This window comes from Watersipora subatra, chromosome 3 (assembly GCF_963576615.1).
Source record: "Watersipora subatra chromosome 3, tzWatSuba1.1, whole genome shotgun sequence".
Lineage (NCBI taxonomy): Eukaryota > Metazoa > Bryozoa > Gymnolaemata > Cheilostomatida > Watersiporidae > Watersipora > Watersipora subatra.
In genome coordinates, this window is record NC_088710.1 from 33,407,837 (window position 1) to 33,425,949 (window position 18,113).

The 18,113-nt window shown below is 38.2% G+C and overlaps 1 protein-coding gene across 1 annotated transcript; it reads left to right on the forward strand.

The window, feature by feature from the left end:
* The first annotated feature begins 486 nt into the window (after positions 1-486).
* Positions 487-17,687, forward strand: LOC137389804 (zinc finger protein 609-like). The gene is made up of 7 exons (XM_068075913.1): positions 487-619; positions 7,271-7,793; positions 9,642-9,786; positions 10,547-10,634; positions 11,606-11,739; positions 12,441-14,399; positions 17,310-17,687. Exons 2-7 carry the CDS (start codon positions 7,290-7,292, stop codon positions 17,351-17,353), a joined length of 2,874 nt encoding a protein of 957 aa, XP_067932014.1. The 5' UTR covers positions 487-619; positions 7,271-7,289; the 3' UTR covers positions 17,354-17,687.
* The last annotated feature ends 426 nt before the right edge of the window (positions 17,688-18,113 follow it).

Consider the following 18,113-nt stretch of genomic DNA (forward strand, 5'->3'; position numbering starts at 1 on the left):
CTTTCATTTCTGTTTGAAGGATTACAGGGCCACAGGCTTTTCGTTATATCATAATGAGGCAAGATTGGGGGAATGGTAATTATCAATGCAAATGCCATCTGCAAAGTCATGATTTAATTTAGAAAGCTAAAAGTTTTCTCTTGTTCGCGTTAGGTAGCCTTTTCAAGCAAGGTTTTAGTTGGAATATTCTATCACCATTCTTATCAGCTGGACAGTATAGCAATTTTAATCCTAGCCTATTCGCTCAAGTGTAAGCCTATCTTGCCAAGTCGATTGATATTATCTGTGTGTAAGACTCATTCGTCATTGCTGGCATACAACATATTACACGCTCTAGGCAATACGTGCTATACAATATCACAAAGCCACTAGAGTGTTCATCGTCTGACCAATAGGCTCGCTAGTTTATGAGATACTATGTTATCATTGGCCAATGGTTTTCTGCGACATAAAATAGCTCACCTGAACAACAGTTCATTTCTAAACTGAGGGAGTAGTGCTGAAGGAAGGTAGATCAATATTTGGAGTGTGTAAACCCAACACTCGCCGAGTTATCATTAACTTTCAATAGTTATTGGATAGCAAGTCAGTCGCATATTCGGACATAGAGGCTCAAGTGGTGAGTACGTCGTAGGCTTGAATTGGTTAAACTTGCGAGCATTAGGTTTAGTCTTGTTCTGGCTTCCTTTCTCATCATTTCTTCCCTCAACAACTTTTAATCTCGATAGATAGGGGATACAAAGGTATTAAATATAGTACGTCACGACAAAAAGTTTGGTTCATATTCTCAGCCTTGGTCTTATGGTTGCAATTTTTTCTCGTTTGTCAATTACCGCAATCACCCGAAATGTTTATGGGTTGAACTGAGGCTCTGAAGCTTTTAAATGTCTGCCTTCCTTTAGAGGTGGCATTGCTTGGCAGTTTGAGCAGGGCGCTGATTGTATCATACTATCTGATCACTAGCTATGCTGAGTCAGGGCTCCAGGAAGCACGCTGTACTCATTTCTCAGCCTTGTTCTAAAGCTGATCAACAAAAAACGGTTTGTTGAGAATGTAATAAAAAAGTTATCTTCTTACAATGTGGTTTGAAAGCTTTGTTGTTGTATGAAAGAAAGATATTTGTAAAAAATGGATATTTATATAATTATTCAGTTCTATTATTCACGATAGTCTTAGCCTGTGAATAGCCAGCCAACATATTGATAGCAACTGATGAGAGATTAATGATCCCTTCTATAATACCGATCATGGCTTTCTCTCTTTGCTTCACTAGGCATCTGCTTGTGTATGTCATGCCCAGACTATGCTAATGCTCTCATCAATCAAACTGTTGAGCATAAGATCCTGCTGGTACCACGAATTCTCGCCGAGAAACATTCGTATTGAGATAATGCTAGCTTTAGAAATCACCTTCATTTGTAGTGCAGTATTATTAGTTTGCGAGATAGCATGGTTTTCATCACTTGCGTGTTAGGATGAGAGTGGTGTGTCAGTTCATTAGAACAGCATACTAAGACAGCGAATGTGGCTTGTTGGATGAGAACACTATTTTAACACAAGGATATGTCATGTTGACACGAGCAATATGTATTAAACCGGGGAATAGGCGTGTTATGGTGAGGGCAGCATTTCAACACATGGATATGGCTCGTTAGGACAGAATTATGCGCTAAACCATGGACATGGCTTGTTAGGGCAAAATCACCGCCATCATCTCATGGAGTGATTCCTAGTTTGACAGACATGCTGCAGTCGAAGATGAGGGTCATCGTTATGACAGGCAGCCGTCTAATTCTGAACATGAATCAGAACAAGGTTGTTTGTTTCAATAATTGTTCGTGAGTTTTGTAGCCATGTCCTGTGATATCAAAAAGCCATCCATTGTCGTGTCAATAGCCCTGATAAGCCCACATCTCAACATATGCAGCAGGTTTGAGAGATAAATTTGATTAGTTTTGGTGGTCTGCAAGCTTTCCATTGCGGGTAACCTTGCATAGAATTTTAATAGCCTCGACCTTGGTCGCAGCTAATATGTACCACATCCCTGACTGCATAATGAAAGAGGCTATGTCTGTTATAGCCTTTCGATCGATGGCAGAGACTGTTCATTGCTTTTTGTTATTTTCAGCGAGGCAGAGCGCATAGAGAGCACTCAAGCGAGTTGCAATAACAACCAGTGTAAACAATTATCATGCCTTATATGTGTTATCTTGCACTGCGTCAACTCCGCTTGCTTTCATAGCATTGTCCCAGAGCGCTAGCTGCCTGTATGTCAGCTACTTGATTTTAGCCCGGCAGCAAAGCGGGTGATTAGGCTTATGTCACTGTGAAAAACTGGCTTTTTTAACCATATCATTTATCGAGCAAGGTACCGTACAATTGCGTGGCAGTGAGCCACTTTCAATTGGAGAAATGCGATTACCAAAAGGTTTATGCACGAAAATTGGAAAAATAGACTTTAGGCAAAGGTGATACAAATTAGGTGAATACAGTGTTTGTTATACATGTATATGGTTTCAAAGAACAATCTTGTTAAGAGCGTATTACTCGAAGAACAAGGTTCGTCTTGGATTATCGTTCCAAATGTTGCCAACGAGTAAACATATAATAAGAAGCATAAAATATGTTGACTAATGTTTCATATGCTTTTACAAATAATGAAACATGTAAAAGAAAATTAGTAACATTCATTTTAAAAAATTTTCTTATCCGCGTTATCAGCCTTGGCACATTCTACTGAAGCTGTGTAAGTCATCAAGCACTGGGACAGCATGGGGTAGATTAGAAACAGCCAACTTTATGAAGGGTCAAGGATAAACATAAAAGGATCACATAGAAGGATCGCAATTATTAATCTTGTAGCAGATCTATGTAGTTTTGGTCACAGACAGTTCCACCATACTACTGAAAATTCGAATACTGTCTTCAACCACTAGGAGCGGCTAATTCACGCTTGAAGAGCTTTGGAATATTATGCTAATCAGTCAAGTTGCTATTTAAAGAAGCTTATCTCAATATTGTTTCTATCCTTGGTATAAGCTCTCAGCCAATGGCAGACGCATATTATGTACAGCTTCATTCGCTTTTGTTTATTTCAATTCTTTTCAGCCTGTGATTGCTTTGCCTATTCTCAACGAGTGATAATTATGATTGGAACAAAAAGCTTGCTTTTGGCCGGTGAGATTCTTATCTCTAGAATGTTCTTGAAACGGCCATAACACACGCGCATCACCCGATCGATAGCTATCATTGAACTCTAGGCTCATTGACAGCCCACCTTCCGAATGTCATTACGCATGTGTTACCTTTATATTCATTCTTTTGACGGATAGAACACGTAACACCCAATACGTTTATTGATATCTTGGTACTTTGCATTGTTTCAAGGTTGCAATTCAGTCAAAACTATTAAAAAAATTCAATGATTAGTCTTTACCGTTGAAAGATGTGATTAATTTTTTTATAACGGTACCCATTAAAAAATGGTGTTTTGTAAATTGTTCAGCAACTACATGTAATTACTTAGGTGTGAAAAATCATATGACATGGGGACAGGTTAAATAAGATATGTAAGATATATTGCAGAGATATATATTTTTTTATATATCCGCTCTTATTGGGCAGTCCATAATCATTGTTAAAGTAAAATTCGCTCTTATTGGGCAGTCCATAATCATTGTTAAAGTAAAATCCGCTTTTAGTGGGCAGTCCATAATCACTGTTAAAGTAAAATTTCTAATTAAGATGTTATATCGCAGTGTGGTTATTTTATTTGTACAGCTTGTGGTAGATATGTATCAGGAACAGGAAAAATATTCAATGTAATTTCCATCTACTAAAAATCATATGCGCTAGGAATTTCGCCAACAAAGTAGCGCAACTTAGTTGGCACGCAGCCAAAATGACTCATCACAGCCTACTAATGACCAGACATGGATAGACAGGATCTCACAAAGGGCTTGAGAGCCTCATGACAATGCTAAATTGAATTTTATGTAATGTTAGCAGTATTTGTGCTCCCACAGTGATGTCAGCATAGAGCATGACTAGGTCGAAATATGCATGACACATGTCAAACTAAAGCTACTTATAATTGAGCTTACTAAAAAGTACATCTGACATGAAGTTGGTAATCCCTGCCCACGTGTTACTATTACCTTTATTTTCTGCATTCTCACTGGTATCCTTGATTGCATAATTTTGATCATTATTCTGGGTTTACGCGTGCTGACTGTCTCCTTGACAGCTTTATTATAGTTACCTTTCCTTCTAGAATCATTAAAGTTGTTATATTTTTAGCATTGTAGTCTGTGTACTCAATCGATAAGAATGGTCTTCCAATGATCGATAAAATTTAGGTCAACATAATTTTTCAATGCAATTTCGAAAGTAATAGAAAATTATGCTAACAAAAAGTCAAGCCTAAAAAATAAACTGCAGGGCTGCCAAAAGTTAACCCATGCGTTGCAAATACAGCTAATATGGGGATTTAATATTTTAACAAGATTCTGAACAAATGATTAAATTAAAATAATTTTGGAGTTTTTCTAACTACCGACTTGGTACCAGCATAACGGCAACAGTTACGATTTCGATGATTATTGACCTAATTTGGTTAATAATGACTAACTGAGAAGTTATCCATGTAGGGCCTATATGACATATCTATGGTCACATATCTATGGTCGCATATCTCCCAGAAATACTGATGATGAAAATTCCTGTAACCTGCGCCTATCATACGGATGAAGAAAAAACTCTCTGTTCATCGTATGAAAATCGTTAAAACTTGCATGGTTTTAGTGAATCCGTTTTATACGTTTCTAACATTGTTATAGTATCTATTAATACTAGCGTAAGGCTTTGATTACAAAAGGCTTATTTTTAGCTTGCATAGTTAAAGTATATCAGTCGAAATTCTTATCCAGTTTGCTTATAACGATGTTTCTATTAAGCATTAATTCCTTGATGAAATAACCATAATGGAGAAATAACAATTCAACCCAGCATTGCACACTCGATGAACCCAAAGCTATTGCTTTTCCTATAGTGAGATGAAAAAGTGTCATGTTTTCCTTATTAGCAAAAAATAGGTTAAAGCCATTTTTTATTATTGAAGTCTAGCATGGCTGAAAATTTTTGTGGAATTTGCTCAAAGCACTGCTGTAGTTGGCTGTAACTCTACGAGTCATGTCTGCGCACTGCAATAGTTATTTGCCAGAGCGATGTTGATCGTCTGTTATTCTACACTTTATTGTCTAAACATTGATCGTCCAAGTGCCTGTCCAATCCATGCCTGTCATTCATTGCCTTTTTCTATAAGACAACTTGATGGCATGATGTTAGTTACTTGACCTATTGCCTGCTGCAGCTCTCTTTCCTCCTCCCTCTCTCCCATAAGGCTAAGACAATGGAATAGATCTAACATTTAGGGATATAAAACTTTTCACAACTAGCAACATGGCAGACCTAAGGCTAAGACCATGAAAACTATGCCCTGTTAACACCATCGCCTGTATCCTAGTCAAATATCATCAGGTGCAACCAGCGTTAGCTCTTTCATCAACTTGAGTTAAAAATGTTGAAAATTAATATAGCGTTAAAACGTAAACAAAATACACAAAGGAGTTAGAACTTTAATGAAAAGTTAATTTTAAAGTGCGTGAAGGAGTTTTTATACTCGACAAAACACAATTTCACCGCCATGACAAACAAGAAATGTTAACCCACTTTAAGAATTGCCTGTTAATAAAACATAATGACTCAGTTTCCTATGTATTTATTCCTACCTTTTTTATCTAAAGATTTCTCTATAGGCCTACTGAGCGAGCAGCCAATCTGTAAGCGGACTTTCTACTGCAATAACTCTGTACTGCGTTTGTGTTTCTCTTTTTTTGATTGGTCTTGTTTTTCGGCACTGGATGAAAACCATTTCACTAGATAATTATTAAGATACTAACATAATTAGATATATTTTATTATATTTATTATGTAATTATATATACGGGCGTAATTCATCTGTTACTACTTATTGGCAAGAACATAAAAAACAAGCTGGAATACTGGAGATTACAATAGTAGGGCTTGTGAACTGAATGGGCAGGCATTGAACACTTCAAAATGGAACTTTACATGTTGCCATGAAAACGCTTACTATCCCTTCTTTAAACTACTGAAGGTCCTTTACTTGTCTATTAATAGACTAATATATTTATTTTGTTTGCATAAATTTAGCGGAAATGTTTTGGTATTACTTGCAGCCTCTAAATATCTACTTTGTTCCAATCCAGTTTATAATTTTATCCTTCATCATTTGGACATAAAGAACTTCTCAGACAAGCTCACGTGAACTGACAGCGATACTACTAGTGTGGTCCTTGATTATTTAAGGTCTTTCTGCCTCATTGGGAAAGTCAGTTGTTCTCTCTAGTAATTCTACTAGTAGATTGCATTTATGCTTCCTGTCAACCTACCAAGGTGTTTCGCAGATCTTTAGTCATGTTTCTTGTTTTCTTCAAAAGTTTTTTCGTTAGGCCAACTTATTTTCCAGAGGCCTAATGTGTTCTAATCACAATCTTCATAATTTCAGATTTTGTTTTCGCTTGTTAAGGTCAGATTTTTGTTCAACTTTTTGGCAAATTTTTAAAATCGAGAATTTACACAGCTCAGTTGGATGCGTGTTACTAGTCCATATAAGACCCGACTCGCAGCATTTTAAAACATGCGTAACACATTTTTAAAAAAATGCTGTGCCATTGTGAGCAGATTATTTTAAACTTCACGGTTATACAAAAATTTAGTAGGTTTTATCAGAAAGTGTCGGTGTTTTTTATCATTTGCATTTGTTTTTGATGTTTGAAGTGATCTGACTGCCAGAATGTTTCAAGATTAAAATTGAAAAACCTGATAGCAATAAAAATACTCAGTTGAAGCGAATGTGCGATTATGACATGTACAGTTGTAAAAAGATCAACAGAATAGATCTGTAACGCTTCAACTTGAACGCACTAGCAATAACAACTAGTGAAGACATTTTTTCTAGCCAACAGCAATCAAGTTTTGGCGATATCAATCTTGCAATATCTTGGCACTGTAAACATTAAAAACAATCGCAAATGCTGGAAAAATATCAATTTTCTTTCTGATAAAATCCAATAAAATTTGGTACAAGTTCATTTTTAAGGTTCCTCATAAACAGTTTTGGAATCAACATTTTTGTTTAATTCATGTATTTTGCCAACTCCCACACATGGTGGTATTGTTATTACAGGCAGTTGAACTATATCCAAATGAAAGCTGGTTCAGTGCAGGCCGAGTCACCGAAAGATCAGTCCACCGGTAATGAATCGGATGAGGAAGCATGGGGAGATAAGCTAGTGATTGACCTAGATACTAGCGCGAACATGACTGAAAGCAAAACTCAAGCTAAATCGGCTGCTTCTTCGGAGGGAGGCGACTCCGATAATATTAGTTGCAAGAGCAGTTCTAGCTATAAAACATCTCGAGCTGACGCTGCTGCCTCTAGCAAGCAGAAAGGCAAAAGAAATGGACAGAAAAAAGGAAATGACAGCATTAAAAATGATGGAATGACTAACAGTAAATTAACTGGAAGACCGAGAAACTCGGAAAAAGAGAAGGTGTCTGTAGGGAAACCTGGTAGAAAGAAGAAAGAGAAACAGTCGCCGGTTACCATTAAAACAGAAGCTGAAAATGCTGACGATCCTTACAAGTTTGAGCCGGCAGACGAGAAGATTGGCAGCACAGCTGTCGGAAAGTCAGACAGCAAGTCGAAGGTATGAACACTAAGGCATCTATGTTCATCTCTGATAAATATGGTATCCATCGGTTTTTTACATCATCAAGTCGTTTGCACGTGCGCTCGCTCACGAAAAAGCCGCCATGTTTGTAGAAAACGATCGTTTTTGTATTTAATAGTGTTGTTGGTGTTGTTTTGATACTATAATAAAAAAAGCATCGTTTTCAAAAATTCATTGCAAAAGCTTCGTGTTTTTAACAATAAAATTGTCTGTAAAGATGGTCGACAACGATAAAATGATGTCACGAAGAAACGAAGGATTTCTGACATTTTTCTGTCAAGCTATTAAAGATGAACTTAGACAAAATTTTAGTAAATTTTATCGATATTTGATATTGATCGCTTTATTGCGTTCAAATTGCTGACTAGCGCATCGATATTCGGGTGGTCGCTTTGACTAAGTGCAACTATAGACGTCATAATCGCGCTTTCACATGAATTGAGCGTTTTAACCACGATCAAGTTAAGTCGACTTTAACCTTGAAACATCCTGGCAGTCAGAACATCTCAAACATCAAAAACAATTGCAAAAGATAGAAAATATCAATACTTTCTGATAAAATATACTAAAATTTTGTGCAAGTTAATTTTTAGCTCCCGGAAGGTCGAGTCTGTAAAGTTTCCTCGATAATGTGAAAATAATGCAGGTCTTTAAACGATGTTGTGCTGGCCAGTTTGTGAACGATTTGGATTTGCTCGTTAATCGGGATCAGACAGATGGATTATTTATAGAACAATAGTCAGCGCAGCTGGAGGAGTTGAGCTCGCGTCTGTTTGGGCCGACAGGGCAGAGAATAGATAATAAAAGCAGAAGCATGCGCTATAACAACAAGTGTAATTCGTATTGAGTGCTGTGACAACAAAAGTCTAATGCATAAACAATGGCTTCCCAGTGAGAGAATGAGTAACAAGGCTACGCATTCCTTATTAATAGGAATTGGAACGCGGCTGTCTTTCCTTCAATAAGAACTCTGATGAGTGAAGGTTAGCTCAGAGTCTGATCTGTCTTTGATAGACTGATGATTCCAGTTCACCCACTCTCAATACTCATTGGCCACACCGCCACATCAAACCTTGCTTATTTCTCATCAACTTGTAAAAGGAAGGCTATCACTTTCTTTCTATTGCGTGGTTGATGCAGATTTGGAGTTTTGCACACGTTCAGTTACCTTGTGATAAACGATATTCGACAGTTGCAGATCAGCGTGGGCCCTTTATTAAAAAAGGTATGGAATTTTAAGCCGGTCTTGCTAAAATCAAAATAGGAATGACCTGATGTGTGGAAAGTGTTTTAAATGGAATACATGTAGCTTTTGCGACATTTTATTATGCATAGCTCCCAAGCGTCATTGGGAATTACAAAATTTCAATCAAAATTTGCTAAGAAAACACCCCTGACTTGCGGGTTTTCACCTTTTCCATCTTACAGATAACGCAAACTTGGGGATTACAGTGTCATGGAAAAAACAGTATATGATACAACAATCAGACCGCTCGTTCCCATTTTTTCAGGCACTTGCTGGTGTTGGAAAGTGTAGCTTCAGGAACAATTTGCGACCTGAATGAAGTTTTGAGTATAGCTTCGCCTTAATGTCTAAGCCTGAGTCAACTTTTTGCATGCTGGTAGTTTTAATAGGTTTTATTAAAGACAGAAATCAATTGGCTCATTTCTTAGACAAGTGGCCTGATTTTTATTTTCAATAAGACTAGAATTATTTTAGTACAACGGGCATACCTAGGGCTCCCCTGATCGTTGCTGTCTATTTACAAGGAAAGGTCTAGATCAGATCAGTTGATAAAAAACTCATAAACTTATCTATTTTAGAGTGGCAGCAAGTCGTGTAAAGACGCACAGACAGAGTACGACTGGAGGAGTGTCGGCAGTGTCACCGAACCAGAACATCTCGGTCCGTGTGAACCTGGCACCCAGGTCTGTCTTGAAGGAATCGTCTGGCAGGAGACGAGTAATGGTATGTTGGAATGAATTTCTATAGGTCAATAGAGAGGCCCGCTAAAATTGCAAATAGTGAACTTTGAAGCTACTAGTTTATAGATCATCCAAGTTACGAATGGAAAATAATGAGCAAGTTTCATGACAGCTTTGTGAACTTCCTTTGACTGATTATCAGCAGTTATGCTTAAAAACGAAATTCAACTAAAACTAAAACTAAATCTAATTAGCGTATTTCAATTTGTGTTCAAATTTTAGTTTATCTAAAATAATATAAAGCGGTTAAAATAGGAATTTTTTAAAACGAGATTACTCGAAGTATATATATATAGGCCTATATATTAAAATCATTGTGATAAAGATTGATGTCGAGAATGAAAGAAATGTTGAGAACGAATGCATCTTCTGCCTCGGTAAGTCTATTAGAGCTGCCGCTGCCTGTGTTAAACTACGCCTCTTTGCCGTCAGTGTACTCCTAGCCTTGAACAAGTTTATTTGAAAGAGCAAAGGAAAACACACACACTTAGAGTAAAACTAACACAAACTGTTAAATTCATCAAGTTAGCCAGCAGTTGATGCCCTCATATCAGCAAACATTGACTTGTCAGATTATCTTCCAGGGGAGTAGTGATTCATACAGAGGGCTAGCTAATTTGAGTATCCTCTTGGAATCATGAAAAGAGCGATCAATCACCTGTTTGATGGTAACTCTAAAGGCTAGCCAGAGGTTTTTAAAGCTATACTAGTTGTCAGTAGTATCTCTGCTCTTTTCTCCTTAGGGGTACTCGTAGTTAATGTTACCTGGAAAGGGAAGACCTACATGGGCACCCTACTTGATGCAACCAAACACGACTGGTCACCTCCGAGGTTAGTATTCATTACTATTGTATTCATAGCCCTATCAAAGTCGTACATTAAAAAAATCTTAGTGTTTAACTCTGGTATTATTATATTATTTTATTAGCAATAATTTCATTTCAAACTGAAATATTTTTTAAATTATACCATACAAAAACCACAAAACATAAAAAAAAGGCAACATTTAGCCACTAAAATCAAATAAACAGTTTGACGAAATGGTTCTCAACTAAGACAACAGATATTAGGTGCAGCTAGCGGCTGCAGATATTAAAGCAGCTAGCTATGAAATTTTCAAAAAATTAAGCATGAATGTGTCTTCTTTTGACAAGTTGTTTATGGAAAGCAAACACATATCGTTGTTAACTTGTTTTGTTCTATGACAGAGAAATCAAAAAGGCCTTTGTTCCAATGTGCTGTAGGTCTGAAAATAGCAACTGTACAACAAATTGAACATTTCAGCAACGGTTACCAACGACTTTAGACAACAACAAGCTTGATGTCTTTCATAAAGAAAATATAAAGTTTTGCTACATTGAGGATGCATTTGGATGTTTTCATCAAATGCTTTGAACTCAACCAAGCATAAATGCATTATCTATATAATAGTTTCACATATAAGTCCAAATGAATTGAAAAGAACAGCTGCAAGCTAGGTGAGCTAGGCTTTGTGTTTATCTTGTGTTTAGGCTTGAGAGTTTATCTGTGTGACAGAGGTCTACGCAAACTCACATATACTTGAAAGTAAAACTGCAAGTGAGGCCGCGCTGGTATTTGTCTGAATAATATCTGTTCACAGAAATTGCAAAAATAAAACCTGAATAGTGCTAGTTGTTACCTCAATACGTTTATCTGGATAAGTCCACAGACCGACCGCTAGCCATGTTATCTATTATCTAGATAGCTTTATTTGAATATTAAAGGAATATGAACTCTTGATGATTAGCGGATGATGACTGGACTCGCTACTTTGTTTGTAGTTGTGACTCGCCAACTGGAGATTTTGAGGGGAGAACACCGAAGGGACGAGGGAAGCGGTCAAGAGTACCACTCAGTGACACATTTAAAGACATAAACGAGAGAAAACTTCGAAAAGAAATGAGAAAACAATCAGGTAAGCTACCAATTATACCACCTGCGGGATAAGTCTCGACTGCTGTACAGGACTCAGGCTATTAAGGCTGGTTCATGTTATATGCCGTATGTCGACACTTTACTTTCAGCGTTCATCGTCGACTATGTAAACCGGAGGCCGATAGCATTGACGATGCAACTCTGATGCGCTGGAAAGTTTGTAGCTGTCAAACTTTCCTGATATTTCGCCGAGCATCGACGATAGCCTGTACAATGCGAACCATTCCGGCTATTGTAATTCACTGTCACGGACAGCAAGGTTTATTCCCGTTTATGATAATTAATACAAAACTAGTACTTGATTCGGGAAAGCGCGAAAACCAAGAGGTTTTTTGTGTAAAAGAAAAATGAGAACACTACATCACAAGAGTATTTGCTGATGCAAACGCGGATGGGTTTGTGATAGTGTAAACAAACCGTTGTTATCATTGATGATCGCTGTATCTTGGCCTTGATTGTGGCATCAACGCCAAGATACAGCGATATAGAGTGAACCAGCCTTTACCTAGAGAGTTGAAGTGGTTATGTACCAACATCTCTCAAAGATTTTTGTCGTTTATACAATGTTAGACGATAAGAACTTAATCTGATCATGCTGAATTGATTTTTTAAAAAGTTGTTACTTTTCTAGATCAGTCTGTTACACATGGTCTATTATTTGGCGGATTTATTCTGTTGCAGGACAAACTCACCCAAGGCCAAGGTCACCAATTAGCCCCAAATCTGAAAGCGGAAAACGAAAAGTAAGAGGTTCAGAATGCGATAGTTCAGAGCCAACAATTAAAAGAGGAAGAAACATTGCCAGTTTCAACCACTCGCCTCCAGCGCTTATAGAATGTCCCGAGCCAAACTGCGGAAAAAAATATAAACAAATGAATGGTCTAAAATACCACCAGCGTAATGCTCACCATGGAACGTCTCCGCAAGTGCCTTCTGATAACACATCAGAAGAGTCGGAGAAACCTGAGCCAGCATCTTCTCCAGAAGATTCTAAATTAAAGTCGTCATCCGATGACCTTCGTGAAGTTGTCGCGAGTAGCCCAACTCTCACTGGACAACTAAACTCACCAGTTAGAAGTAATACAACTTCAGTGATAACTCCGACCACAAGTAACGTTACGAACACTACGACTCCGCCTTCTGGGATCGTGCCAGTGGCTACTATCACTCCTCAGGTAGTCAAACCTGTTGGACCTTCTACTGAGCCCTCCGATCAAAACCACAACACTGCTCACGGCAATCAATTTTCTGCTTCAAATGGTCGACCTTGCATATCGTCAGCGCCACCAAAGCCTATATCCAAGCCGAGCTTGAGCAACAGCGCGATGGCTCCAATCTCAACCATTACCTCACCTGTTTATAACTCTACACTAAAACCCATCCAGCCAAAGCCAACTATAATGGGAGAAGCAGCACCAAATCCCGGACTGCACGACCTTATTGATCAAAAGAAACTGAAACGCAAACGATCTTTAGGTAAAGAGGAGATTGGGAATACTGCTGCCTATAGTCAATCAGACTCTGCTAAGAGTCTAACCGGTGGTATGCACATGTTTGAAACAGAACACAGAGGACTTCTGAGCACAGGTGGTATGATTAACTCGCTCACGCATCCTTCCAGTCTCCTTCAAAGTCCTGCTTATTCAGACATATCCGATGAAGGTGATTTAAAGTTTGCAGCAAGACGCGAATTGTTGACAGGTAGTGGTAGGAGTGGTCTGAACTTATCTGATAGCGCTATGCATTCTCAGAACCCTTATCCTATAGCGACGGTCAGTCCACAAAAAAACGCGCCGCTGCCCGATAAAGATAGCAAAAAAAACTTGAATCGCCAGATGCCGTCACAGTCTCCTGTGCCAAGTCGAAATTTAGAAGACAAACAAAGACAATTGCACTATTTACCAGGACAGTCAGCTTGGCCTCCACAGGAAATACTGCAGCAGATGATGCAAAGCATGGCCAGTAAAGACAAAGGTTCCAGACCGGTTTCACCCAAACCTAACTCTTTCAAGCCAACAGCAACGGCGCTGGGTAGAGACATAGACCCACGGGTCAGCGGAGATCGACTTCAGTTACTGAAGGAGGACATGAAAGCATCTGCGCAGCTATCACGACACGACGCTCCTCGTGATTACACCGTCTCTCCCAACACATCTAACTCTAATGAAATGAACTCTTATCACGAAGCGAAGCAACGCGACTATGACGATTCTCACAAACGAGAATTGATGAAAAATTTACCGTCAGCTAATAAATACCAAACGACTGCTGCTAACAAATTATCAGATAGTAGATTAGAAAGAATGACATCTCGGTCATCGCCGATGCCTCCTCCTGGCTCCTTCTTATCACCATATTCATTCCTCCCGCCGCATTTCATGCCAATAAACCCTATGTTGGCCCGAATGGCCATGCCAGCTACATTCCCATCTTCATATCAAAACACTGACAATAAAGACAGTGGAACTAGTGCATTATCATCGTTCACAGGAAATTCCAAATCTAACCACAAAATACATGAGTTGGAAGGTGTGCAATCATCCAAATCTCCCCGTCCTGTCTCAAACGAGAGACACAATTCCTCCAAAAATCAGTCGATGACTTCACAAGCGGCAGCGATGCATCAAACTGCCATGTTGGGTAAGCTATTTTATCTATATACAACGAGGTTTAACTTGTTGTCAAATTCCTAATTACTGTGCAAGTCCTGCGGTTGGTTGGTTTTGACCGTTGGGGTGCTGGTGAATTGCTGAGATGCTGGTGATGCAGATGCAGAATCATTCTTGCATTTTTTGGGAAAACATAGGTTTATGCTTTTTCTTCTGCCGATTTTATAAAATAACCTAAGACAGTTGTTTGCCAACCCATCTTTCATTTCTGGCAACCCGATGGTGATCACTTTGAGAGGCCTTATGTGCCAAATTATCTGTTGTAACTCTCTGAGTATGAAGCCATCAAGAGTCTAATGAAATATTCTTGTGTTGAAGAATCCCTCGCTGTTATTAATCCTTGTATAACACGTTTTTTATTTGCTGATTTTGCATATTAAGTGTCCTAGAATTTAAATCCTCGAGGAAATCTCAACAGATTTTTCGACATCTTTGAACTAATTTTTTCTATTACAGAAGAAATGCTTCTGAAAACTTACAGTTTGAACTAAATTTGGCAATTTTAGCAAACCAAACCATTTCGGCAAAAGGATTTTTGAGTTTTTGATTTTTGATTTATTTTCATTAACAATAGTAATTAAAAAGAAAAAGCTGGAAGATTGATAAAGCCCATAATACGCATTAGCATAGCTAGTCGTGGCGTCGGGCTTGTCGTCATCGCGGAATCAAGATCAATTTTTATGAGTAATTAGCTTTTATTCACTTGTTAAAAGATGTAATTTGAGTTTTTTTTTCTTAAAACTGGCCAGCTTCTCTGTTTTCATAGTAATAGAGAGTTGGTTCCAAAAAATGAAAACAACTCCAAGTAAAATAAGAATAATCAGAATGATTATGTAATTAACGTCTCTCGAACCTACCTCGCATGATTTCACTTTATTTCTCAATTAAAATAACAGATGTACCATCAAATTTTAATAAAAATGCTGAATCGAAAGAATGTTGGTTTAAAAAAAAGTTAGAGACCAGGTGATTTATTGTATTGCAATGTAACTTACGCTACTGTTGGAGTAAGTACAGCCTGACTAACAAAGTAACCTCTAGCTTCCCTTTCCTGCCAGAACAAAAGTCAGATTTTACTTTTTAGTAACAATAAACTCCGTTCATTTCTATAGTAAAAGTTTTTAAAGACTCGAAATTTGTTCATCAAGTTGAGTTGTATTGTATTGTATGGTATTGAGTGTGAACATTGTTATAATAGTCATCTGGTATGGTTGTGGTATGATGCAAATAGAAATAATTGGCTTCTTCGAATGTTTCTACGATGCTTGGCCAGAAAAATCCTCGTTAGTATGTCTGTAGATGGAGTTACATTGCATCTGTCAAACTATGTGGAATGCCAAATAATCAAAACACTTGAAATGCATGTATATATAAACATATAAATTTATCCTATGGGTAGTAATCATATAATAATAATAATAGTCTGTCCGTTTGCCAAACAGTTTACTATCAGTATTTAAGTAACTATCAGTATTATCAGTAACTTGCGCAGCAAAACGCTTGCGACGCAAGGCTCGGCAGCATCTGTTCACATAAAAGCTGCATCGCTAAACATGGTCGCCTAATCAAATAAAATTTTCGCTCGCCATGCCGTTTCTGTAATGGTGACCTTTACTTGTACAGTGCATTTCGGGAAGGTTTTGCCTACGGCCTTTTGCGAAATTTGAACAGCGCTAAACTACTGCGTTGCCGCCGGCAACTACCGGCGGTCTTCGACGGTACCCAGCGTGTAGGTTCTCATTTCACCACTAATAGCCTGCGGTGCTGTCACCGGTGCTTTGCAACATATATGGGAACCAGGCTATAAGCTGTTCGTGCTGCCATAAACACTGTATATGTAATATTAGGTTGTGAACAAAATTCATTTTTTTCCAAAATGTGACAATGTGAAGACCTTGAAAAAATTTGCGCAGTAATCCTGTTATGGACGGAAGCACTAAAAATAGGCAGTCATAAGAACTACCTCGTATGTTTGTCTGCGAGCCTGTTTTCATGAAAACGTTAACATAGCTTGAATAAGGCCGGCATCGTATTGAATATCCTTGTTAATTGTTTTGAATTTTGACTTTTGAATATTCCTTTAATGCTGCTTAAAGCCTGATTCCCATATACGCCACAGCACTGCAGGCATCGGCAGCACCGGAGGCTATCGCGGTGAAATGTGAACCCACACGCCGGGTACCGCCAAATACCTCCAATAGTTGCTGGTGGTCAACGTAAGTGTTTAGCGCTGTTCACATTGCGCAAAGAGCCGCAGGCAAAACCTTCCCGAAATGCACTGTACAAGTGAAGGTCACCATTATCGAAACGGCATGGCGAGTCAACATTTTTATGCGATTATTAGCAATGCAGCTATATGTGAACAGAAACCACCTAGCGTCGCAAGCGTTATGCTGCGCAAGATTACCGCAGGGGTCCCGCAATCAATATGAGAACCTGGCTTTAGTTTATAGTAGTTAGATATTTTCACCCAATTCTCATATATCTGTCTTGAAAAACCTGTAAAACTTCAGAGCAAAGATGTTTGCCAGATTTGAATTCTTACTAGCAATCAGGGACACCGACTAGAGTGTGGCAGAGGTTTATAAGTTGGCAGTTTGTTCTCACAAGAGAGCACTTCCGAATTATGTAACCTTTTCTATATAATGCAACTGCACCAATAAAGCTTAGCGTGATAAGGTTGCCATCTGAAGAATGTAGAAACTTGGGTTAATTTTATCTTTTGTATGACCTAGAATGATCCATAATCGCCAAATATTACTAAAATCTGGCAGTTAAATTTGTAGGTGAAATCTGGAAGTATACAGGCATTCTGAAAATTGCGTATTTTATCATAATGCTCAGTAGTTTATTGTCTGCAATGCCTGGTCTTCTGTTTTAGGAATGAATCCGGCTCTTGCTGGAATGTTTCAGCATCCCAAATGAAAGACGGTTGTAATCTATGCGCAGGTGCTAAGAAGATTAACTGTATATAACATTAAGACTTCTATTCATGATTGTACATGTCAAGCTGTAAAATATGATTGTAAATTTTACTGTTGTATTCATCGCTATATGTAATAGTTTTACTGCTTTGTCTTTTTTCAACAATTTTCATGCATTGCTGTGGACTGGCAATGTGGAAATGTTTAGCAGTTTTCTTTTTCACTGTGATCCTGTTTTGTTTGACAAGTTTGAACAGGTGTCATGTCATTGCTGGTCTCATTTGAGACGATAGTCATGGAACTTGAAATGCAATGAATAAAGGACCATGAAATTACAAAAAGGTTTACGAAAACCATTCTACTTGGCTAAATTACAAGTGTGCTAAATCTTATTTGAATGGTGGTGTGTTGTTGATGGATAGATTCGCCAACCAATTTGCATGTATTGGCAAGTTATAAGGCCCTTTACATAAGCATCCAGTTGAACTGTGCATTTTAGTTATTGAATTCTTATAGCTTTGGCCTGGTGTGTCCTCTTTCACTCCCATCCTCTTTCCACTCCCATCCTCCTTTTCCAGTCCCATCTTCCTTTTCCACTCCCTGTCTCACTTCATAAAAGCTTATTGTAGCGGTTTATTGGTCCGCTAACGACCCAGCTAGCTCATCGGAGGGTGTGAATTCACTGATGTGTAATAGTTGCATATTTTAGTTGATAGATATATTTATTGCAACTAACACCGTGAAATCTAAAAGAGTAATTG